Consider the following 26,398-nt stretch of genomic DNA (forward strand, 5'->3'; position numbering starts at 1 on the left):
TCGCTACAGACACTTTTGAGCTGAGGCAGCCATTTGCATTTGAGACAGGTGTGTTGGAGCCAGGAAACATTAGATCAATGATATCAAGCTGCACGTTTCAAGAATAGAGTGGCAATTATATTAAAAACCGTATTAATTTCACCCAGTAAGACACATGGCAGTGAAACGTAATGAAGTTGTTTCTCATTGAATGGGTTTTGTCTCCCTCTGCCGGCAAGAAGTAGGAATTACACCAGGCATTTTTCATCCCTTCTAGACACTTTACATTTCAATTGTGATTTTATAAATTTGTTAAACTTCATCAACCAAAACTAAATTATGACTGCAAATCTGAAACTTGACTACACATGTAAATTGAAATAATGAACTTTTTGTGCTGGTAGATGTAGTTTCACAATGTTTTCTGCTACAGCCTAAATGAAGAGATTCAGTTATGTAGCTTTATCAATAAATATAGATACATATATTGCAAAGTCTGTGAACTCCATAAAAGAAGATTAAGAAATGTAGGGACCAAAAGCATCACATTCCAGGAAATCAGTAAGTTATCTAATAAATATTTATAGATTTTACATTAAAATGTTGTAATAAAACTGTCCTTAACCTGTTGAACACGTGATCTTCATATGTTAAAATCATGCATTATTTCAGTATTTATTCATATTTTTATTGTATCAAGATTTTTTCCCATGTAATTATGTGTTTTATAAAAAAAATAATACACCTTTAAATAATTATGCATGCAGTTATTACTTTACGACAGGTTTTATTTATTGTTTTTATATTACATTAATTTTTTCAGGGAATTTAAATGTTATGTTTTCTTATCTTTAAGCCATATAAATCATCAAAATGAAAATAGGGTGCAATTATTCTTTGCGATTTATGAGTTTCTCTTAATTACTGAGAAAAATACTTTGCTATGCGATTCAGTATTCAGTCTGCCTGCGATCCATAATACCCTCAAATAACCATTAATCTCAAGTAAAAATTAATTTTTTTGTCCACAGACTACAAAAAAAGTATAGAAAAATGAAACATTTCTCACATTTTGAGCTTATTTTTTAATGGACTGATCAGAATTTTCTGTGTTTTCTCAGAAAAATCTTTACATTTTCTCACTTTAACGACCAGGTGTTGAAGTGAATAAGCGCCAGAAGGTTAAACCATTCCTAGAAATGTTCTCCCGACTGCAGATAACGGATTCACGTAACAGAGACATATTTTAGTGGCAGCAAGGTATGAAATATTTACATCAGGGCTTGAATTGTAGCAAAACATCTGCTGCTAAAATGGTGAAAAGATAACCTAACCTCAAGTCTTTCTACAATGTTACACAACAATAATGCATTTTGAAACTTGTTTTCAGTGTAGGTTTAGTGTTTTTTTTGTTCAATCCCATATCATGAAGCTCTGACCTGAGGCTGCAGCTTTCAAACCTGCTGCTAGACTCAACTTGCCCGACTCTTTCAGCCCTTTCTCTGCCTGTAGCAACAGTTTCTCCATAGATTTGCATGTAGCATCAAATAACGTCTAATTGCAGGACTGAAACAAGTGACATTATGGCTTTCTTATGACACAAGCATTAACGGAGACAAACACAGTGTTTGCAGCAACCCACCCACTGCAGGTATGAGCTTCCTTTAAGACCTGTGAGGAGTTGAACATTGCTGGAAATGTGCACACCGTGTCCTTCCTGACCACGCGGCACACCCACGCCTCGCAACCCGAAAGGATCAGGATGGGAGACTTTTAGATCTGGAGCAGTCGGGAACGGACAGACAAGCAATGAAGAGGTTTTTCAGAGCCCAGAGGGACGAGGACTACAGTCAGATCCAGTACCTGACCGCCAAATGCACCCGCCTGGCTCATGACAAGGGTAAGTCACGCAGGTCGAGACTTTCAGATGAAAACTGCCAGGTTACTGGATGTAAAGTGTAGACTGGAAAAATACTAAATCTTACCAAGTATTTTTGGTTGAGTTTCTAGTGCAAATATTTCAGTACACTTGCAATAAAACAAATAAACTTACAAGTAACTTTCCGGCTATAAGAGCTTGTTTTAAATCAATAATTCCATGATATTGGTGGAAAAGCACTTGCGAGACAATCTGTACTTTTTCACCAGCATTAAGAGATTGTTTACTTAAAACAGATATAGCTGAAAAGCTACTTTTTCCTTTTCTTTATTTAACCAGGTAAACCCCCACTGAGATCCAGATCTTATTTTCAGAAATCTGCAACACACAACAACCTGATTACACAAATTAACAAATTTAAAACAAATTACAAAACAGCTTTTAATGAATAACATTTTCTAGGAATGTTAGAAATGTTTACCTGTAAGTTTTTTTTCTGTCTTATTTCAACTGTTCTACAATATTTACTCTAAACTGGACAAAAATATCTGATAATTTGTGATTTTGCAATGCACCTCCTTATTTTCTAAACATTTAGACATATGTGAGCTGTGTGAGTTATTCATCTTACAAATGGCTTACAAAAATAAAACATTTCCACTTTTTTATAGCTTTAGTAAAGCAAATATTAACAAACTACAGAGAATCAACAATTAAATCCAAGCAAAACACAGAAGTAGTTTAATTGCCATCAATCATATTTTAAATATTCTAGCTCCTTTATAGCTTTCAATCACTCCATATTTTAATTCCCTCTTAAATCTTAATATTTGCCAAAACATTTTATTTCATTCTGAACGTTGGGAAAGCAATTAATAAGTTACTTGTGTGTCAGATTCAGTTTGATTTAGTTCATTCATTTAGCGCCAATTCACAACAAATGTCCTCTCAACGCACTTCACAAGAAACGGCATTTAAATTCAGAAATATATAATTAATTCAATGCTGTCATACAGAAAGATTCAAATTAAGTTACATTCCAATATGATTTAATTTACCCATTAATTTGCCTTTTGAAATCGTTTCTCACCGTCAGAAACACAGTGATGCAGCATAGCTGTTAGCTAAAATGAATCCATTTAGCGTTTAAGTGGATCTGATCAAAAGAGGGTGAAAAATCATGCTGGCAAATTCAATTGAATGCAAATTGTTAAAAAGTTATGGGTCTATAGAAGGCCAGACAAGTTGCTAACTTTTCAGGCAATCCCTGTTCTTCAATAAGCAAGGCGTGTTGAAGAACATGCCTTGCTTATTCTTCAACACGAAAAATAAAATGAAGGATTTTATTTTTCCACATTTACGTCTACACCTCACATTTCATCACGAAATGTCAGAGTCTTTGTAAAATGCGTTGAAAAGCGACGAACTTGCCTTGCGTTACTTTCTAAGAACAAAAAAGCTGCTTACTTGCACCATCGTTCGGTGTGTTAAACTGACTGTGTGTTGTCGTTCTTTCGCTGCAGCAGTGCTGGAAAGAGAATTTCTAGTGTCCAGAGAAAAGGAGAGGAAGTTGCAGAACGAACTGGACGCTGTGGCCTCTCGTCTCCTGCAGCAGGAGCAGCTGAACCTGGAGCTCAGGGTGAACCAGGACCAGCTCATCTGCAGGATCCGTCAGCAGCAGGTGGATTCATGAAGTTCTCCCTGATGGAAAATCATTATCAGATGATGCAGCATTCATTTTAAACCTTCACACTAAATATTACCACGTTTCTTAGGTTTGTTTGGGGCGTCTTTGCTCTTATCGAAGCTCAAACTTGTGATGAAGTTACAATAAAAGTCTATATGAACTTTAAGAAAAACTTATTCATTGAAGAAAATATTAATCCACTCTACATGTAGTTGTAGTGATATTTAGTTCTCTCCACACTTGTTGGCATCCCTGCTAAAAAATGACAGAACTAGGTTGCTGCTTTTTCTTGAATACGTGAACAGATCACCTGAAAACTGCATTTTGAGTTTAATTAGGTTATTTGTGTCTAATATTCATAAGTTAATCTTATGATCTAAAACATATTAGTATGACAAAAAAGATGAAACTGAAGAAATCTGCTTTTTTCAATGAAATTAAAGTTAATTAAAAGTTCCTTTTAAAGAAATTTGCTCACTGTTTAAGCATAAAATGTTCTTTGAATTTTATTAAATTTCTACTTCATCTTTTCACAGTAGATTAGGATGTTAATGCAGTAAAATCTTAAAATGTTGGTCTCGTTATTTCAAATATCCGTAGCATTCTACCAAGCATCAAAGTTTGCACTTAATACACAGAAAAATTCTTGTCAAGAAGTCATGCAGAAAATAAGAGCTTTTTAAATCTTACACCTTGAAAAGTGACTCTGAGGTTCTAAACAAACTCTACATCAGGTTGAGGCTTGTCCCGTTCACTTATACGCTGCAGAACCTGATGGACGTCCTGCAGCAACGGATGGTCCTGCTGGCAGAGGAGAGTCGTCGGGATGTGGAGCTGCTGCAGCAGGTCAACTCAGAGTTGGTGTGTCTGCAAAGCTCCGAGGTGCAGCTGGAGGGCCTGGTGGAGGAGCTGCACGCTGAGGCCCAGCGCCGAGCAGCGCTGACGGACAGACTGCATGCAGAGCTGCGCAGGTACAAGCACTTCAGCTCCTTTTGCCTCTGAAATTTGGAAAAAGCTTAGGGTGCGTTCACACCTGCCTTGTTTAGTCTGTTTTAACTGAACTCTGGTTCGTTTGTCTAGAAATACCAGTTTGTTTGGTGCGGTGTCAATGCACAACCAAACTCTGATGTTTACCCAAAAAGCGAACGCTAGTCCACCTAGAAACCAAAGTCTATGTTCAGTTGAAGTGAAATCTGGTGCACTTTAAATGCATGTGAACACCAAGCAGGCCGGAGACCTGTACAAAACCAGGAAGTGGACCACAGCGCAGGGCATTCTGGGTAAATACAACCAAACCGAGAGTAATGACTCGTGTTCTTCTGCCAAAGACAAAAGAGAAATCCTACAATCTCTCAAATCTGACGCTACTGCATTTTTGATCACATGTCTTCTTCTGAAGTTTTTGTGTTGTTTCCTTCAGAGGTTGGTGGTGCAGCGCCACCACAGGCGAGGAGATGAACAGGTTTTTCAAAGGGTTTGGTTGGTTTGACAGTGCAGTGTGAAAGTGAACCACAGCAGCTGGAAATGTAACAAACGTCCCCAGTTGAACCTGGACTAACAGGGATGATGAAAACACCCTTAATCACCTTTAATCTGATCTATAATCACTTTTACACCAGAGTTTATTACAAGAGAGCTAAGAGAAGATAAAGCTGCTATTTTGTTTTTATAAAAGTAAATTTGGCTCACTTTAATATATTCTCCAGTATTTCATCATGTCATTACTGTTCATCCAAATATTGAATTTTTACAGCCTGATTCCAGAACATTCCTTTGTGTCTCTCCAGCTGTTTGAACTAAACAAGTTCAAACAGCTGGAGAAGAGCACATCCATTTAGTGAAAACTGAAACTGAATCAGGCTGTAAATCAACTACCCTAAAAACTACGGGCTTTAAAACACTCTTTAATTTTCAAATGAATTAAAGCAAACTATAAAATGTAAAATTGTCAGAAAAAATAGCTGTCATTTGCTTTGTCTAATTAAATCCTGCAGTTTGATTTATGTCACATTTTTTCTAGCAGGATATTTTTGGGAAAACAGATGAAAGCGACACTATCATCTGCAAAAGGTTTAATGTTTAGATTTTGGTTTTAATGATGTATTGATTCTTAAATGCCTAGCTGGAGCGCGTTATTGCCATGGGCACTCAGACACCGTCAGTAATGTGTTTGCAACACTTTGCAGTTTCTAACTTTTCTTTCTTGCCTTTTTAAATTTTATTTAACCAGAAATGTTGAGGTGCAGCATCTCTCCTGCCAGGAAGTTCTGGTCAAGAATTTCATGCAGAAGTAATCTGATTAAAAACACAACAAAACATTAATTAAAAACCTTGATTGATGTTAAGATGTTGAGGCTTTAGTTCAACATTCGCTTACGCCTTCTTTGCTTCGCCATGTTGGACTCTAATGCTGCTCCTGTAAGAGTTTATTCAGCAGCTTTTCAGCATTTACTCTTTATTCTGAGAACAAACTGCTCATCCCTGGCTGTCAAATACCTTTCATATGATCGGTAACGATATCCAACAGGAATTGAGAGACCACATGTTTTGATGCAAATGTTCAACAGTACCTGACTTAAAGTTGAAGAACTGCTCTCTGATTACAGTGGTTTTGTTCTTTTTTCTCATTTGGTTGGGGCATCCGTATTCAAGTAGAACCAGACTGCAAGTTATTAAAAATCTTTCAGAAAAACTGGGTTGGAAAATAAATCAATAACTTCATAAATCACCGTAGATATGTGATCGATATCAAAAAGTAATACATTTCATACAATATTCAATGATTTCAATGAACACTGATTCAGAACCGCACAGCATTCTGGGAGATGTAGGCAGAGGACAGGCTTTAGCTGCTCAACCTTTCACTAACTAAGGTTGGTGGAATCAACTAATGCACCCTGGTTACCTAGCAACTCACTCACTCCTTGGTTACCTAGCAACAACCTGTTGACTAACATGTAGCAGTTTAAGGCTTCACCATTGCGCCTCATACCTGCTTAAAAAAACAAAAACAACGGCGTGGAGTGGAAACTCTGGATAAATCAGAAGAGGTTACGCCACCAGATCCACAGTATTTCAGATATTTAAAACAAAAAAACTAATAAATAATTGTCAACGTCGACTGATATGAAACAATTTTATTATAATACCTTTTGCCGCCATATTGTCCAGCCCTAAGAAAAGCATTTTGTACCTTCTTACACACTCTGTTGTTACCTTCCTTATTTATTGTCATGTACTTTAAATAAAAATAGTAATAAAAACCTGCAACTGTTAATAAACTAAAGTTCACTTAATTCTGTTTTTATGTTTCATCAAATTCTGCTAGCTCCTAGCAATTGAACATTAGCATTGTGCATGTTAAATTTAATACATTTTTTCATCGTATTGAACTGAAAACAAGAAGCTTGGGTACCATATCTGAAAAACAAATGTATCTGTGTTTTGTGGCTGCTATGAGCAGTAAGCTGGTGCAGCTGAAGGAGCTGCAGGAAACCAACGACGGTCTGACAGAAGAGCTGACGGACCTCCGCAAAACTCATCTGGAGGAGGTGAGATCCTTTCTGTACAATCTTTCTAAACAACAGTGAGGTTTTCCCCCAAAATGTCTTTGGAAGCAAAATCTGAAGAAATGATTCTGAGAGGAAGACTTGGAGTCTTTATACACTGCAAAACATGAAATCCTACCAAGTATTTTTAATCTAATTTCTAGTGCAGATATTTAAGTACACGTGAAACAGGACTAAACTAGCTTACAAGTGACAAAGTTAATAATTTCTTAAAATTGAACTAGGCTCACTGGCAAAAATTTCACTTACAAAAAGATTCTCCTCATGTTATAAGTGAAATAATCTGTCAATGGAACAAATACTTTTTAAAATTAATACTAAGGAATTATTCACTTAAACCACCTGATGCATCTTAAAAGTTAGTTTTGTCTTCAAGTGCACTGATATTCTCACTACAAACTAAACACTAAACTAAACAGATTTTGTATTTTTGCAGAGCATTGCGTTTCAGTAGTTCATTTTATAAACAGCCACTTTTTGTGAAAAAAATCTTCAGTGTTGGAATTGCAATGCCAATCTTGTCCACCAGATGTCAGAATGGGGGCACGTTGTTCAACATGAAACAATCAGCAATTAGCAGAACTTTTACAATTTTACAGTTAGTTTAGACTGTTTTATGGAGGAAATAATTATAATGAAACCTGTATGCTCAGGGCTCAAATTTGTACCACAGACATTTTTTTTTTAAATGTCAACTTCCGAGACTTTACCGGTGTTGGGTTTGCTTTAGTGCATCTGTATATTTGTGGACCATGTAGATTTATGGCTTTTATTATTCACTGTGAGCTTCAAAGACCGGCCCCCATGTCGGCCTCGGCTTCAACCAGTCCATCAAGCAGCAAACAATCCGGTTATGTAATTAACTTTCCTTTGAGACATCCGCAGATGGCCAGGAGAACAGCGGAGCAGACCGCAGAGTCAGTGAAAACTTAATGAGATCATTTATTAGCAGGGGATCAAGCCAGGGAAATATTGCAAAGGCCCTGGGAATTGAAGATTAAGTCAGACTCCGACGCTCTAACTCATCTTTCTGCATGACAAGTCCTTATTCTAATCTATATTTGCAGTTTGCAATAATCACTGCTTCCTGAGTTTATTGTTTTGATCACATCCTGGTATCAGGGGGAAATAAAAATGATCGCATTTATTTATTTAAAATGTTGTTTAAAGGTGAAGGAACTGCAGCAGGAGAATAAAGGGAGCCTGAGTAAGTTGCAGGAGACGGCAGAGCAGTTCGAGTGGCTCTGTCAGCAACAGAAGTACTGGATGCGTTGTGTCAAAAGGTGGGATTGTTTACATTATTTTATGTAAGATTGCTGCCAAAAACATGATTATCTCCAACATCAGTTCACATCCAGAGTAAAAAAACCTGTTGTTTCAGTTTGTTTAAAAACTAAAGGTCTTGACAACACATTATGCTGCAAAAACACATGCTAACAATGTGCAGATTTAGAGAAACATTACTGACTAAATCCTTCTATTTCCTTCAGATTATTATTAATTTCACCGTGTTCCTTCTTAACATCCCCAAACCTCTGAAAATAAATCCATTCCTCTGAGTTGGGAGTTGGGCAGCGCTCTCCTGGCTAATAAAAGCAGAAACCTGCTGCCTGTAAACAAATTTAATGACAGTGGAGAGAGTAAACCACAACAATGAAGGAGCTGGAGGGAAACAAAGTCGAGTTCATGGGCTTTTAAAGGCGCAGTTAAAAAACTGGAATATGTGAAGTAAAGGTAAACCTTTCCATGTAATTTGTCAAACATTTTTTATAGCATTTTAAGAGCTTACATAAATTTCTGTGATTCCACATGGTGCAATCTTTGGTTTATTGCAAATTACAGAAAAACAAGACTGCTGCTTTCATGGGACCGAACAGAACCTTGTAGAGTTCTTCACCAACTTATAAAGTTGCCTTTCAAAACTTTCCTGGAACTTACAGACTATTTTCCTGGTACTTAGAACTTTGCAGAACTTACAGAACATTTTTCTAGAATTTTGTAGAATTTTGAATGACTTATGATCTCAAACTTTACTGGTACTCCTTTAAGTGACAGGTATAATTTGTGACTTTTTTTCCAGAGCTGTGCACGACTGGTGGCACTAATTATAATGGCAAGAAAATATAAAAGAATATTTAATAAGGTCACATTTTTTAAATTTATTTGAATGTTTCCTTTGGCAGATTTATCTCTTTTCTGATTAAAATTGAAAACCGTGTGTGATCTTACCTTTATTTCATATGATGTCAATGCACCCATCCTTCTCTACAAATATCTCTGTCATTCTGTTGTTTCTCATTTTCCTTTAATTTTCAAAAATCTGGCAGCCAAAGACAGTGGTCCAGAACGGTTTTCCTGCGTATGTATCCCCGATTGTTTTCATTCTTTTCAATGCATAGAACACTTGTTGCACGTATGGGGCTCAACACTGCCCCCTATCAGGGAGGCATGGTACTTTTTGCCTCAGCCGCGCATATCACTGCACATTTATTAAACATATCAAACAGACTGTGTAACGTCAACATATGTAGAAAATGTGTAATTAAACAAGTACATTGGCGGTATAAAGACAGACAGCAATGGACATGCGCTAAATGCCTGTTTCATTCACTTGTGATACAGCGCCCCCAGAGGTGAGGCACAGCACTGCACTGCCTCAACCTGGCCTTCTTGTATTTCAACAGCCAATGTGTAATTTCAGTGATTTTGGCCATACAAATGTTGAAACTACCAATAATAAAAACAATGTATAGAAAATTCATCTACCTCCCCTGACCGCACGTCACTGCTTGTTTCACCAAAAGCAAATCTACATGGAAAGAAAAAAGTTATTTATGCGTTCGAGAAAAGAGACCTTTAACTTTCTGGAAGGTATTGTAAAAATAGTTAATCTGGTCAGCGACCAAAGATTGGATTTTCTTTTGTTTTTGTTTTCCACAGGTTCAAAGACTGTCTGATGGAGGAGAGACAAACTCTGCTGCATCAGGTCAGCACTTTGGAGGAGAAGGTTGGGCAACAGAAGAAGAGCTCACATGATGGCAGTCCAACACAGAGTCTCCTGCGCCCCCTAGAGGAAGCAGAGAGGCCTGGCAGGTGGGTGGATATGAATCCACTACTAACAAAAATACAGTTATTTGTTTCCCTTTAGCCGCATATAAAACCTGTTTTTGTCTGCAGCGTAACATCATTGGATGCAGACGCGGTGACAGATCTGGGTTCCCAGGTGGAAAACTCAAACATGTTGTATGAGGAGCTCATTACTCGGGTAACCTGAAGACCACACAGTGCGTCTTTATGTTATTTCAGGAACTGATCTTGTTTGATTAAAGTGCTGTTATTTTTCTGGGAGAGATTTTTATTCTTTTCAAGCTAAACTATTTTTCTTAAATGACACAAAACAGAACCCAGCTGCAGTTTCATGGCTTTTTTAGAGTTAGAAATCAATCAAATTCCAAAATCATCTTCAAAAACGCAGAATTTGAGGAGGAAATAAATAGTTGACACAACAGTTTATACAGACAGTGTTGAGCCTGTTACAGCCAGTGAAGTTCACTGATAAAACAGAATAATTTAATATTTACCACTGAAACAAATACAATAAAGCTGAAGTATTCATAATGTGATATTTATTTTACTAGTTTATTTTTAATCACAAATGACATGTTTTCTTCATAGCTTAAGCGTTCTTAACAGAGACACAAGTTGAAGCTAATTTACTTATTTTAGTCATTTTCTGAGTTTATAAAAATAGTTAAAGCATATTGTAGCTGTAAACAAATTGAGTAATAATCAAGTAATAAATTGAGTATTAGACTTTTTTCTGCGGTTGCTTCAACTTGACTCCTTAATTTTTGGTTAACAGTTGCAGTCATGATTGAATTCAATCCATCCATCTTCTTACACCCTTGTCCCTCAGTGGGGTCGGGAGGGTTGCTGGTGCCCATCTCCAGCTAACGTTCCGGGCGAGAGGCGGGGTCACCCTGGACAGGTCGCCAGTCTGTCGCAGGGCAACACAGAGACACACAGGACACACAACCATGCACACACACACTCACACCTAGGGACAATTTGGACAAACCAATTAACCTGACAGTCATGTTTTTGGACTGTGGGAGGAAACCAGAGTACCCGGAGGAAACCCACGCATGCACAGGGAGAACATGCAAACTCCATGCGGAAAGACCGGGGCCGGGAATCAAACCCAGAACCTTCTTGGGTTGCAGGGCAACAGCTCTACCAACTGCGCCACTGTGCAGCCCTCTTGAATTCAATTAAAAAAAATTTAAAAATCCGCCTATGACCTCATTTAACTTTGGACCGACGCTAGTTTGTCGTATCTGGACCTAATTAGAATAATCTGGTGTTAACCAAGTTCTCAAAAGATGATTTAAATCAAATCAATAAACTCAACTCGCACAGCTAAAACCATCACAAATAGTGAGTTCATTCTGACAGATGTTTTAATTATTCTAAATCTGAGCAAACAGAACTCAGATGACCTTTATGCATTTCCACATCATTTCCAACTATCAATATGTATTTTATGGAGAATGTGCAGCAGCTTTTCGTCCTTATAAAACAGGCCAGTCTAATCGTGCCAGATCTTTCAGATTGGTTAAAATTTCAGGTTAACTATTTTTATGTTCTGAATTTCAGTTGAACCAGAAATTCAGAACATAATTTTTCACTCTTGGTGATTTCCAGTCCCTTGTGGACTTGTGTTTCTGCCAAAATGCTCTTAAAATGAAAACTTAATGGGCAACAGAGTCACATAACTGTTCCAGGTTTTTATTTGTCTATTGTTCAATGTAAAATATTTGAGGGTTCAGTTTAAAAGCTGTTTTGCAATCAAGCCGGAAAAAATAGCCGAAGAAGCTCTTGCAGGAAGTTTTCTCAAATCCTGACAGGATCTCAGCACTTCATCCTCCTGCAGGGTTTAATGCTCAAAGGAGTTTTCTGACCACTCTGGGAAAAGCCTTCATATCCTCCTTATGACGGCGTATTACTGAAAAAGTCATAAAATTACGCAAAAAAAAATCATATGAGGATAAAGTCATAAAAAAAAAAAACACTTTAATGATCCCAAAAGGAAATTAAACAAATGGAAAATAATATGAGGAATAAAGTCATAATAATATGAGAATAAAATCCATATTCTGAAAATATTATGAAAAAAAGTAAAAAATAATCTGAAAAAGTTGTAATATGAGAATAAAGTAATAATAGAATAAAGTCAATATATCAATAAAGTCATAATATTCAGAGAATAAACACATATTACCAGAATACAGTAATATTACCAAAATAAAGTTGCAACTTGACGACTTTACTCGTAACATTTATTCTCAAACAAGTTTGAGTACTTTTATAGCTTTGTTCTTGTAATATTACAACTTTATTCTCAATATACAACTGTTCTCATGAAAGTGTAAAACTATTCCTTATTCTCTTACTATATCAACTTTATTCTGGTATTATCATCACTTTATCGTCGTATTGGTTTATTCCCGTAATACCATGACTTTATTCTTCGTCGTATGATCTGTTCAGTGTTTTACCTGGATGAGAGAAACCCTGTGATTCTGAACTTAAGGCTAATGCTCATGGCTTCCAGAGACGGCTGATCTTCTCTTAGCATCGGAGTCTCATTGTGCTTTTTCTCTGTCTGTCTGCTGGATGCGCTGGGCCTCCTCCCAGTCCGCTTCCAAAGCAGCAAAGAAATGACTAATAATGACTGGAGGAGGCGCTCGCCAAGAGCCTCTGTGCTTCATTCCCCTCACCTCGCTCAGGCTCTGCATTGCATTTCTTGGGATAATTATTCTGATTGAGAGCAGATGATGCAGACTGTTTTTCCCCCTTTTCGATTCCTGCAGAGCAGAGCGAGGGCGGAAATTTCTCCAGAGGAGCAGCGACTGTCAGAAACACGGAGGAAACAGCCTCGATAAAACACATTACCAGCTCCGACATGATTTATGGAAACCGCAGATTCACATTGTCTGGACATGACAGAAGCCTCTTTCAGACATTTGCTGCTTTATATTAAACTGAACTTGTTGGGGTCATGTTTGAATTACCCCCTGGTGCTTTTCCATAAGATGTCCTCCACATGCAATCACACTTCTTTGGCTCCTGAAAGTGAATATTTTTAAAAACTCCAACCAGGCTGAAGAATTTTGCTGACTCCGACTGTGACAGTTATGCGAGCCCTGATGGTTTTGGTTACCAGTGCCAGATTGTGCAATGCCATCTTTGAGGTCTGCTGTCACAATAAGTCCTGGTCTGGCATGCATGGAGCTCAACTGTGTCTGAAAATTGTCAGGCAAACAGATTTGTTTTAAGTATTAACAGAACTGTTTGGATGCATTTTTAGGATTAGGATGAGACCTCAGTCATTAGACTGAATCACGTTTCCAAGAACAGCCTCAGACTTAGCCTAAAATATATATTTTATGGGGTCAGTAGGGACATCTTCTTTGAAAGCACATGTTAATTTGCAAACCCCTTCCTCCTTTAGAAGAGCCTTAAAGGGAACCTGTTATGCAAAATTCAAATTTTGGACATTTTTACATTTCCATTTGGGATTTTACTGCATCTAAAAACAGCCCAAGTACTTAAAAACCCATCCAACCATTTTTTGCAAATAAGTTCATGTTTTCTGGTGTCTAGGATTGTTACATCACTGCCCCGTTACCTAGCAACTTCACCTTAGCCCAGCCCCGTTACCCAACAACTTCACCTGAGCCCAGTCCCGTTACGTAGCAATCCAAGCGAATCCCAGCCCATCGCATAGCAACCAAAGCTGAGCTCCAGCACATTTGGTCAGCTTGATTTACTGCAGTATCCACTGTACAATGGCTGCTGGAAAAGAGAAGTCCTTTTGTTGATTTACCTTCAAGAAATTACTTGCTGCCTTCGTATTGGTTGCGCAGGAGGCTCTACTTCTGCTTTTCAAAGCTTTGATTGCATAATTGTGCATCTGTTTGCAGCCAAATGAACCAGGAGACTATACTTCATGCCACACTGTCCAGATGTGTATTGGTGAAAAATAAAACAATGCATCATTTTACTCCTACATAATTATGAGTAACAATGACTGTCTCATAAAATTCCCATAAAATACGTCGTAGTTTGTAGTTATGTGACAAAATGTATAATATTTTGAAAGTTGTTGTATAATGTGAATTTTATGAGATACTTTCAATGGATTACCCATAATTAATCAGTTTTCTTAAATAATTATTATTTATTGGGAACGTCTATTGCATCACCAGTCCATATGAGCCAAAACATTCATGTCCACCACTTTCACTTCCATTTATCTACATCCATGTGGACTTTCTGAGGTATCACTTTAAACACAAATTAAAACAAATGAAATTAGCCTTAATATCCAGTTTAAACACTGACACTACATGCATCATTTTATTTGATTTATCTTGCCCAAACATTTTTCCTGGATGACTTTTATCTGTGGAGGAAACTCTTGTGCTCTCATCCTAACGCAGAGTTTATTTTTCTGCCTGTAGGCGGGGAATCCTATCAGCAGATACCAGGAACCTCCTTGAGGACTAAAGCCATCCCATCTTCTCCCGCCTTCCTCAACTCAGAGGTTTTAACTACTACTGGATGTTTGTGGATTGCCTTCCAGTCTTTGTTTTAAAGAAACCAAACCTGCATTGTTCTCCTTCCAGTATTGTTCACTAAAACCCATTCATTAAGCTCCAGTCCCCTCCTTCTTTTCTTACTGCTGTCCCATATGTGCATCACATGTGCTTAAATTTGTCTGGTCACATTTTTCCAGTAATTGTCCATTTTTCAAAACCTCGTAATCAACACTGCTAATAGGAGCACCTGAGAATGTTCTCTTTTGTTGTTTGGCTCGTAAATCCTCAGCTGGCGCACAGAGGACACAAACAAACACGCTTTTTTTTACCGCACCAAAGCACCATCACTGGGTTTTCTGTTTCCTTGTCACTCGGCTTTCTCTTGTGAGCAATTATCAGAAAATCTGTAAAGTAATTTGGTTTGGATCAGCAGCGGCTCATGTGTGAACCATCTGATGCACACATGTTGCTAAAAAGGAACAATAAAACTGCGCAAGAGAAAAACAATATTTCTGATTCATCATGGCGAAAGCCATCAAGTCCTTCACATGTGTAGTAGTCCTTCAATGTTGGTCGATTTGACATTTCTGCATAAATATGAACTAAAACATTGTCTGAGGTTGACAAATTTAAGATCAGTGGAGCTCAAATTAAACAAATATCTACTTTTCATTTGAGAAAGGTGAATACATAATTGTCTACACTCTAAGAAATAATCTTGTAAATGTACAGTAACATACTGGCAGCCATAGACGCCAGAAGTTTACTGTAAATGCACAGTAGCTGTACAGTAATTAATCCTGACAGCAGATTACCGTCAATGCAAGTACGGTACGGATACTGTGAAAGAACGGTAAACTTCTGGCGTCTGTAGCTGCCAATAGTTTACCGTTTTTTTTAAAGAACGGTAAAATACTGGCGTCTATAGCTGCCAGTAGTTTACCGTTCTTTCAGAAGAACGGTAATCTACCGTTTTTCTGAAAGAACGATAAAAAAAATGCTGGTACCTACAGACGCCAGTTTTTTTTTTTTTTTTAATCGTTCAGAAAAACGGTAAAAAAAAAAAAAAAAAAAAAAAAAAAAGGCTGGCGTCTGTAGATACCAGTATTTTACTGGACATGTATCTTTTCATTACTGTAATGATCTTTTAAAGTGTTAAATACTGTAATGACGCCAACACACCGCAGATGTAGTGCCGCCAACAGGATTTATTAGAAATAAGAGCAAGCTGCTATTCCTTAGGCTGCAGCTGCGCCTCTAACAAATCGTTACACTCAACTGAATAGCTTCACTGCTAACACACACTTAACTCTCCGCTCTTCTGTCAGATCAGCATCGGTCCGGGTCCTCCCGCTCCCCTGATCCCTTCGCCCACATGACAGGTCCATCACATGTGCGTGGAAGACAGCAGAGTCAGACAGGGGAACCCCATAACACTTTACACATAACAGTGATCACAATGCAACTTATAACAAATACACATAACCATAGGGACCCCAGCAGAACTAAAATACAGAATCGTTAAAATACTTCGGTGGTCGACAGGTGCAAACGAGCAGCAAACAAAGACGCAAACAAAAAAGAGATGCAAAAAAATAAAAAGTGTTCCAGACCACTAGAGCTTTGTGTCCGAATTCAGGGTCTGCATCCTTTCAAGCTTATTCTTTCATGGGCTTGAGAAAAGACCCGGTCTACGGAAGAGGGGTCCTGCGAAGGCAGAGAGCATTGCAGAGAAGCTGTAGCCTTCAACTAGCTGCCTAGTCTCCACCTCGGCGTTATGTTGCTTAGCAGCTGTGACACAATATGATTTAAACAATGTTTGTAGATGTATAAATCTCACATTTCTGCTCGGTTCATCAGTGCATCACCTAATTGCAACATCTGTCCGACGTTTTCGGTGACGTCTGCTCCCGCTGTATTAACACGCAGCTCCCCTCGCCTGCTGCCAGCTGGTCCAGGTTTAGCATACCACGGGAGAACACAGGTAACATCTAGTCGGAATATTTTATTTCACTAAAACATTTCATTTATTCCTGAGCAAATCGGGTTGACTGATTAAAGTTAAGCCTAAAAACACAATAGTTTTATTAAATTGTATTGTCTTACCTGAGATTTGGAGAGTATTTGAAAAGGGATTCTTTGCTTACAGTCCTTGTGTAAAGGTGCTATACGTGTTTGAACATTTTAGAATCAGAGTAAGATTTTTTAAATATGCAACAGCCTTTATTACAAAAGGTGAAGAGACTTGTTAAAGTGGAGTGACCTCTGACCTTGGACACAAAATAACCTTTTCTATTTTTTCTATCAAAAAGAAAAAGCTGCTTTTCTATTGACCAAATACGAATTAAATTTGCTTAATGGAAACATAGCAAATTATAAAGGTTTCTTGTTTTTTGATAAAAGGTTTGGGCACTGGGATGAGGTGTTTTTTTGTTGTCCATATCTAAATTGGATCACATGGGTCACATGATCCACAACTGAATGTTTCCACTGATGCAAACCATGAAGAAAAAAACAGGAAGATCACGGTGCAGCATGTTTCCTAATGACTTATTGTGTGGACAGACTTATTCACATGCGACTTTAATTTCATTTCATGGAAACACCACAATTGCAAAATTGTTTTTCAATGTCATTGGAAGTTTCCATTACAAATGTGTGCAAATGTTTATATTTTAATGTTTTCAAACTTGTCAAATAAGAAATTAGATGAAAATCACATCATGAGATTTATTCGTCTATCAGCCATCAGAAGAGACGTCCGAGTCTTATTCAGGCATTGGAGCAACAAACCTCTAACACGTGGGAGCGGCTATGTATGCGACGTTTTGGGGAAAGTGTAGCTGTGATTTTACAGAAGAACTGCGGATTCAACACTTTCCACTGACACACAACTATTTATGAACTGTGGGATGCTGTGAGCTGCACATTATCCGAAAAAACCCCAACACGAACCATCATCCTCATACCACTTCCTGTCGTACTCTGTCGTCTTCGCCAGCAGCAACATCCGGTTGTTGACCATGTGATGCAAAAAAAGTGTCAGTTTTGCAAAATACATCCATTTGAATATGACTGAAATCTCAAGCAAGAGCAACAACATTTTATCAAAAAACTTGACTTCTTTTCAAAATTGGTGAAAATTTATTTTCATAATTTCAATTTGCACAATTTTATGGTTAATGGAATCACAGCTACTGTAACTATTGACATCTGGGAGCATATTGTGCATCATCAGGAGCATAAATATCCCTAAAAGTCAACGTCAGCGTGCTTTAGGGGGCTTGATAGCACCGATAAAAAGAAAACAGGAGTCTGCACGTTGGTGCTCGTGGTTGGCACACTTTACAGCTCGTCTGGTCAGAAAGGTGTGTCCCCGGATATGCGGTGGCGCCCCGGACCACAGGGGACACCGGTGGCACCGGCAGCAGCGTGCCCTCTGACTGCGAAGCGCTAAAACAGTCTGACCCAAATGGGCTGTGAAGGTCTGAGGTGTAGTGGGAGATTAACAACGTGTGGTAGCTGGAAAACGGTTTGTGTTTGCACACAGTAAATACTCTTTCACCCTTCTGCTGCAGAACGAGACTCAGACGTTATAGGTGTTATTAATAGAACGATTATAGGTACAGCCAGAATAGCATGTTTATGTCCCGGCTTCGTCACAGCCAGGGAAAACACGTTACCGACATTTAACACCAGGATATACCCATTAAAAAGTGAGACTTGTTAAAGTGGAGACTAGCAGACACGTCTGTACACTTGCTTGTATAAACATAGATTATGTGGTGCCAGTTTAGGCACTCAGATATTACTGTATACTGACTGTAAGAGCACCAAATGAGTTTGTCAAGGTTTCACTTACTGCGAATAAAAACTGTTTATGAAACATTTGTGTGAACATTTAGAAGAGAAAAAAAAATCTCTTTCCTCTCTTTACAAAAGTTGTTTGCTTGGACAAAATGTTCACAGAGATGAAACACCAATCCAGTTCAGTTAAAATCTGCTTATTTTATGTCTCTTCTGTGTACATCTGTTTGATTCAGATTTATCATTTTCTTTAATCTCTGCTATTCTAAAAGGTAAACTACTTGGTTAAATGCTATCGCAGAGCAGCGGCACAGGATTCAGCTTTCCTTTTGAGACTGTTTGGATCAGTGTACAAATGTTTAACAGTGTCGTGGGTAAACACAAGAGTTAGGTGTTGAAGTTTAGAAGGAAGCGGTTCTGAACTGTGGACACTCAAAACCCCCCCGCAAATATCCTCACAACATAAAACTGGATGTAATCCATGGAGATTAGTTTATATTTTATCTACACGCACCATTTAGCCCAGAATATTCTGAAGAAAAGCTAATTTTAGCTAGCTATTATTGTTTGCCAAGAACTCATCTATCAGGCCAGATTTAATATCTGTCAATAATTGTTTTGGGTTTTCATTTGTAAAAATGCTTATTCATTCAGATTTTAACAGATTTTTGCACTGAAAACAAATTTAATTTTCTCCCAGCTGCATCCATGTCCTCATCTTGACTCAATAAACTCACTGGAAAAAAAAACACACACACACACACACACACACACACACATTATGTATATATATATATATATATATATATATATATATATATATATATATATATATATATATATATATATATATATATATATATATATATATATATCTCATTGTGACCTTCCTAGTTAAGAATGTAATAGAATAAAATTCCAGGAAATAATGCCATTAGGTGTGGCCGTCAATTAATGTTGAATGAAATCATGTGTATGACTGCAAATATTGTGACTGGGATGGGGAGCAGAAATTTCCTCACTGAACCCATAAAGGGATTTTAGGAGTCAGTTTTTATACTGGGTGTTGCTAATGTAACCCAGCTACACGCACACACGCACACACACACACACACACACACACACACACATCATGAATGAGTTTCTGAAATATACATTTATTTAACACAAACTGAGGGTAAAAGTCAAAGTTTCTAATATGAAGTGTGAAAGTCAGTTCTGTAATGTGCATAAAAATAATCAACAAAGCAAAAGGCAGCAGATGAATAAATTATTAGAAATGTTTTGAAGCGCTATGTTTGTATTTGTATTTGTGTTTTAAAATCTTATATTATTTCTCATTTGGTTTTATTTTGCTAGAAAGGAAACAAATATTTCTGTCGTTTTTGGAAAAAATCTCATTTTTTACTCACTAAGACTTTGTTCATTAAACAAAGACAGATTTTAAATAATTAATCAGTAGCTTAACAGCATTATTAACAAATAACCATGACATAAAACAGGTCAGACTCCTGCTACACCTTTGAGTTTCTTCATCAACCAGCAGTTTGTAAATATATTTGCTTCCTATTCGCAGCAGCTCTCAGCAGAATCATAACAACTGCAGCTCTGGCCTCCGTTTGACTCCTCAAGAGCCTTTTATGGTTTTGGACTTGGGTTTAGCTTCATGTGGTTTAGGGCCTTGTAAAGGCATTCCCTAAATTTCTCCATCCTATCTCAAGTCTTTTGAAGCATCTAACATTCCCTCCAGGATGTTGTAATGTTTTTTTTGTTATTGTTATGGCCTAAAAGTACTGATTTTGAGGCACCTTTTTCAAAAAGTTGCAAATTTTTTGCTGCTGGTTTAATATCTCCTCTTTGCTCTTTCTATTGTGACAATAAAGATTTATGTTGAAGAGCTGAGCTCCAGGACTTTTGGCCAGCTAGTTTTACCGCTTTATGTGCTGTACAATGGCTGCTGGAAAAGACAAGTTGTTACCATTCCGAAACCACTTGCTGCATTCTTGTTGGTTGTTCAGGAGACTCTACTTTTGCTATTCAAAGATTTTATACGGTTGTATAATTGCACATCTGTTTGCAGCTATTTTTACATATCAGTTTAAATGTTGTTAATGAGCTAAAGGGTGTTACTAGCAGCCACTTATTTGGATTTAAAGTAACAAGAGGCCTTAAAGCAGCTAATTCTGAAACAAACTCAAAATAGGCAAATATCTAAGACTGACTTTCTGCAAAAATGTAATGAACATGTTTTGTTTAGCCCATAAACCTATCCTAACCTGCTCAAGGAAGAAAAACAGATCACCTTTAAAATTATTTGAGAACCATTTTCTTTCCACTTTACCGTTTTGCACCTCTTTGTATTGCCGTATCACTTGAAAACCTAAAATAAATACATGAAACTTTGCGGTTGCAATGTGAAAAACTGTAGAGAAGTTCAAGGAGTGTGAATAATTTTGACAGGCACAGCAAAAGATGCGGTTCAGCACATAGAGCTGGAAGGAAACTGGTCTGACAGTGGTTCAGAAATGCAAACAAGTGTGTATTTGAGTCCTGACGGAGGCAAGACGCCGACACATGGCTGACCCCTGCCTGGCATGTGGTGGCAGCTTATTTTACAACCCGCGGGGGTCACTGAGGGGTGATTCATGGTGTGTGGTAGGAGGGATGAGTCCCAGACGGCTGCTGAAGCCGCTCGGACCGTCGAGCGTACAGGTGAAGCGCAGAGACCAGGTCGTCTGAAAACAGCCTGTTTTTACTGCTGCGTGAAGCCTGATACCAACAGCCTGAAAGACAGATGTGTTTTACACCGAGCAATATTCTTCCCACTTTCAGTGTTTACACTGGACGGCTACGTTGAGTGACATCAGGGCGGACATTTCCCTTTTTTTACATGCTCAGCTTTGCCAGTTTTCATGCTAAATTTTGAGAAATAGCTGACCTGACGGATGAGGGTGAAAGCTGTAATTTGGTTTCAGCTTTTAAAAGGAGTCTTTGAGATTAGTTTTTTTTCTTCTTTCAACCATATCATAAATTATAAAAACAAGGATAAAAGTTCAGCTTTTCAGTCCAGGTGATGATTGAAGGATTCCCATTAGGTGCAAACCCGGAGGAACCGCAACAGTTTCAGATTTCTGTGAAAACCTGTTCTTCATGCAAAGCTGAAGGCAACAATTTAACATCCAGTTTAATTGAGTTTCAATTCAAAACATCTTATTTTCAATATAAATCTATGACTTCTCTGACAGCCGACGTAGCGAGTCCAGGTCCTTTCAGCTTTTCCTATTTCTATTCATTTTCTTCCAGATATTCGGTGAATTAAAGCAGACAAATATAAAATTAGAAAAACATAAATCAGTGTTTCCCTCTCACCAAAATATGATATTTCTCATCAGAAAAGCCATTTCGGGGTTTGTCGTCTTCTGCAAGAACCTGGAAAAGTGTTTCGAAAGATGTTGGAAAAAATATATATATCAGACGTCTGTAATTTTGAGGCTCCAGCACATTTTAAAAGTTTCTCCAGAACCAAGTTTTTCAGGTCTCAGTCCTTTTTTAGCTGATTGGTAAAAACAAAAACAAACAAACAAAAACTTATGTTTGTTTTTACAGCAGCCAGATTATAAATAGAAAACCTGAAAACAGACAGTAAAAAAGATAGATGGACGGACGGATGGAAAAATCGATGGGTGGATGAATGGATGGTTCGTGTACTTTCTCTTCTTGTTTCATTAAAAACTAATTGAGTGATATAAAGTTCTGTTTTCTAGCCAAAATGTTTCCTTCACATCTTGCGGTTTCTGAACGTTGCTCACTCGGAGAAACTGAGAGTCTCTGAATCAGATGGCTGCATTTCCAGTCGCTGTTTAAAACCCGTCAGTCTGTATCTTCCATTAAAAACAACTTTTATTTTTACATAAAAGTACATTTCCATGTTTCCTGACTATTCCTCTCACACTGACGGAGGAGATTCAGATCCGGTATCATGACAGCCGCCTTTGTTTCTGATTGCATTTGTCACGGTCAAAATGATATTTTCCCTAAATATAAAACCAGTAAGATTTCAGGTCGTGCTGCTGGCACCAGCTGAGCTATGCAGGGTGCACGGGGTTGTAAACATTTCCTTTTCAGGTTTTGTCTGCAGCAGCTGCAATCTATTTTCTCTCAGACCTGAAATGCCTTTTCTGTGCCAAGGCTTTTTTCCTCCATTTTCCATCTCTGCTCCGTTTTTTAAAGTTAACTTCCTCCGTGTCAGGCATCCAGCTTTTTATTTGGCAACTTGAAAAGGCAAAAGAAGAGAGGCCACAGAGGATCCCAGGAAGAATCTCTGAGGTTTTTGTCAGACATCATTAGTACCTTTCTTTCTCCATTTAATCTTTAAAGCAGCAGTTAAACTGCGACTGCCTGTGTGATCATGTCGTTTGGACGTCACCATGTGAATCCATGTTTAATAGTCTTAAGAGTTAAACCTCACTGAACCCAAGAAGCTAATTTGTGCTTTAATTTTTCCTAATATTTACTAAAAAACTTTATATACACAAGCAGTAACTCTGTAATCCTCCATAATTATATGAAACTTTCAGATTTGCTAGCATGATAAATCGGAAACTTTCAGGTTTAGACTGAAAAATGTCCAAATGTAACATTTCCGCTAAGTCGTGTGTCTTTTATTTCTCTTTCTGCCTGTGTCCCTGAAGAGCGCCCTGCCACTGGAGGGCTCTCTTGCACCAGGATTGGCGGGTCGGTGAAAGCCCATTTGGCACGCAGTGGTACATCTTTCAAATGTGTCTTCAATTAGTGGGCTGCAGTCAACACCATCGTCTGACTTGGAATGTCAGCTGAATGGAAGATAACCTCCTTGGTTTTTCTTTTATCTCGCCATAAAAACCCCAGTGAGCGACAGTGCAGGGTTGTATACGTCCCCCTCACATTTGCTGAGCAGATTCAGAGTTGGAGATAGCAAAAAAAGCCACTTCTGAGAGATACTTTTCAGTTTTCACTTCAGTTCGGATGTGAATCATTGGGGTTTGATTGAGCAGTTTTGCAGGGGACGTTTCCTGTTTCAGTGCTGCAGTAGATACACAGAAAGCCTTCTTGGAGGAAAGTGGACAGGTGAAGATTTTACAGCAGCAGGGAGCAAATAATGTGTCACTGATTGACCAGTTTGGGATTGAAGAGTTACGTAATGCATCCTGAAGTTAAGCACCATGCAAAGTGTAATATCTGCAAGAATTGGAAGTTTTCGAGTTAAATTCAATTCATACATCTGGCATACTTAGGTTTAGTGTATAATCTTTTTTCGGTTTCCTCTTACTGGAAGTGGCATTAAAGGGTAATTTTTATACGTATATATCAATGCAAAGTTGGCACTTTTAATTGACTTTTAATGCAACTTTTAGAGCAACTTTGCATTAAAAGTGTGATTATTTACTGAATGACACTTCATGACAACCGTCATAAACATTCATAAAGACTTCTTTATGTTCATGACAGATGTTATGTAATGTTTATAACAGTGTCATGTCAGCCGTATGCACACCCCTTCAAATAAAGTGTTACCTATCAATATATATCAAATATGACTTAAAAGAAATTTTACTTTGTAATTTAACACCTTGAAATTGGTTCTCCGTCTTTAAAAAGTATTTTCTGAAACTGCCTTCAGGAAGTCAACATCACATTGCTCCTCTTTTAACAGCGTTTTTACCAGCGTTGTACTGAGAAGCAGCTCCTGTAGCGACTCAGCAGATGAGCAGTTCCACCAGGTATTTGCTAATTGCTGCTGGCTAGTCTGAAGGAGCTGAGAGGGGGAGTTTCAGGGATGTGGAAGCTCGGAAACTTGTAAACTGCAGCTCAGAGGAGGAGCTTCGCCTCGAAGGCGGAGCCTAGGTCCACCCAGGTTGAACGGTTGCCATGGAGATTACAGGATTTCTCAAACATGCATGAAAGAATCAAAGCAACAGTCCAGGTATGTTTTTGATGCGTGACTGACATTATAGTCACGCATCAGAATAACAACCAGGAGAGTTAAAAAGTGAAATTAAAATTAAGATAACAAGCATACAATTATTATTAGCTTGTATTGCTAATAGCAGTTAGCTGCCTGCACAACTATTAGCAGATCCTACCGTTTTCCAGTCACAACTCAGCTGTGACGTAAATTTGATCGCCGTCTTTCCTAAACAAACTGAATGCAGTATTAGCATTTCCAGAGCCGGCCGAGCAGGAACGATTAAATATTTAACTTTAATATTTGTAAATATTAAAGCAGGGCTCCAGAAACTAAACAACAATAAACTAAATGCAGTTAAAGGCCAAAGCATTAATCAAAAAACTGAATCCAGGTAGCAAAACGTATTAAAACTGAATGAAGAACAAACAATGGAAAATAAAAACGAGAAGCTAAGCAACAAAAATTTGACCACAGCCTACAATGGGAACAAAACAAGTGATTATCAGCCAAAAATAAAGAACAGGGAGTACATCAAAAAAACCACAAACACACAACTATGTTTGTTTTATGAAAACATAATTATCTGTACCAACATGGTATGCCGGCTGTGATGCACTGAACATATAAATGCACAAGCAACAGGAACACACTCTTCCCATCTTACACACCTCTTTCCTGAACTCCAATGTAATGTTATTGTAAAGTTTCCCACCTGTCTGCAGCTGTCAGCAGGGTGTTCCTACTATGGCTACCTCCCACTACCATGTGTCCTCTGTTAGCGCACACACACACATGCACACCCCCACACACACGCACACACACACACACACACACAGAAACGGTAGCAGGGGCCTCCATGATCAGGCGCATGATGACCGAGTCACGCAGCGCAGGAAAGCAGCCAAACCTTACAACTTTCAGCAAATAATAATGCAATCTGGCTGGGAAAACGTGCGTTAAATACACTTTCTGGCCACAGAACATCTTTGTGGTTTGAAAAATAAAATTGAAATTGGATTTACCACAATGGCTGAAGTTTCAAACAGTGAAATTAAAATAGAGGCTACTGAAAACACTGAGGCAATGAAAACGTCGATACAAGCCAAAAAGTGATCAAACAACTAGAGTAAATTTTTAAACGAGTGTAACAGCAGAATAGTAACATTTATCAGTTATTTTAATGAACTAAATCAGTGTTTCTAAACCTTTGAGGGCCAGATTCTTTACCATCTCCATTAAATAAGATGCAGGCTAATTGCACTGATGTTTTATTATTTATATTATTATTGTCATTATTGTTGCTGTAATTATTCTTGTTGTTTCTCCATCATCAAAAAAATCTTTTAAAAAGATCAGATTTATTAGTTTTCTAGGGAACAAAAAAAAATGTGAAAAGAAACTTTATAAACAGGTGTTTAAAAGACATTCAGGCCTAATTTCAATTCAAACTTTAATGATCACAAACAGCAGCTAGTCAGTTCTTTTCTTGCACCAATTTCTCATGTTACGAGTCTTACAACAATACCAGTTTAAAATTTGAACTACTTGTTGTCTGCCTCATTAAAACATGCATGATTCTACAACTGCATCCATTGTAAGTTTATTTCCCTGCAGTGTGGTGATGCTTTTCAGCTTCCATCCATCCATCCATTTTCTTTACACCCTTGTCCCTCAGTGGAGTTTGGAGGGTTGCTGGTGCCTCTCCAGCTAACGTTCCGGGCGAGAGGAGGGCTCACCTGGACAGGTCACCAGTCTGTCGTAGGGCAACACAGACACACAACCATGCAAACACACACTCACACTTAGGGGCAATTTAGACAGACCAATTAACCTGACAGTCATGTTTTTGGACTGTGGGAGGAAACCGAAGTACCCGGAGAAAACCCACGCATGCACAGGGAGAACATGCAAACTCCATGCAGAAAG

The 26,398-nt window shown here is 38.0% G+C and overlaps 1 protein-coding gene across 3 annotated transcripts; it reads left to right on the top strand.

Annotated features, from left to right (window-relative positions):
* The first annotated feature begins 763 nt into the window (after window positions 1–763).
* On the top strand, window positions 764–15,518 carry LOC103471886 (uncharacterized). Of its 3 annotated transcripts, none has more exons than XM_008421153.3 (8): window positions 764–1,879; window positions 3,385–3,539; window positions 4,314–4,516; window positions 7,009–7,096; window positions 8,285–8,397; window positions 10,055–10,207; window positions 10,292–10,379; window positions 14,641–15,518. In XM_008421153.3, exons 1-8 carry the CDS (start codon window positions 1,789–1,791, stop codon window positions 14,677–14,679), a joined length of 930 nt encoding a protein of 309 aa, XP_008419375.1. In that variant the 5' UTR covers window positions 764–1,788; the 3' UTR covers window positions 14,680–15,518. The 3 variants fall into 3 exon arrangements, with proteins under 3 accessions (XP_008419375.1, XP_081467945.1, XP_008419374.1); XM_081611819.1 differs by having other exon boundaries at window positions 765–1,879; window positions 3,382–3,539; window positions 10,292–10,337; XM_008421152.3 differs by having other exon boundaries at window positions 765–1,879; window positions 3,382–3,539; window positions 14,641–15,517.
* The last annotated feature ends 10,880 nt before the right edge of the window (window positions 15,519–26,398 follow it).

This window comes from Poecilia reticulata, chromosome 10, assembly GCF_904066995.2.
Source record: "Poecilia reticulata chromosome 10, P_reticulata-male-v2, whole genome shotgun sequence".
In the NCBI taxonomy this organism is placed as follows: Eukaryota; Metazoa; Chordata; class Actinopteri; order Cyprinodontiformes; family Poeciliidae; genus Poecilia; species Poecilia reticulata.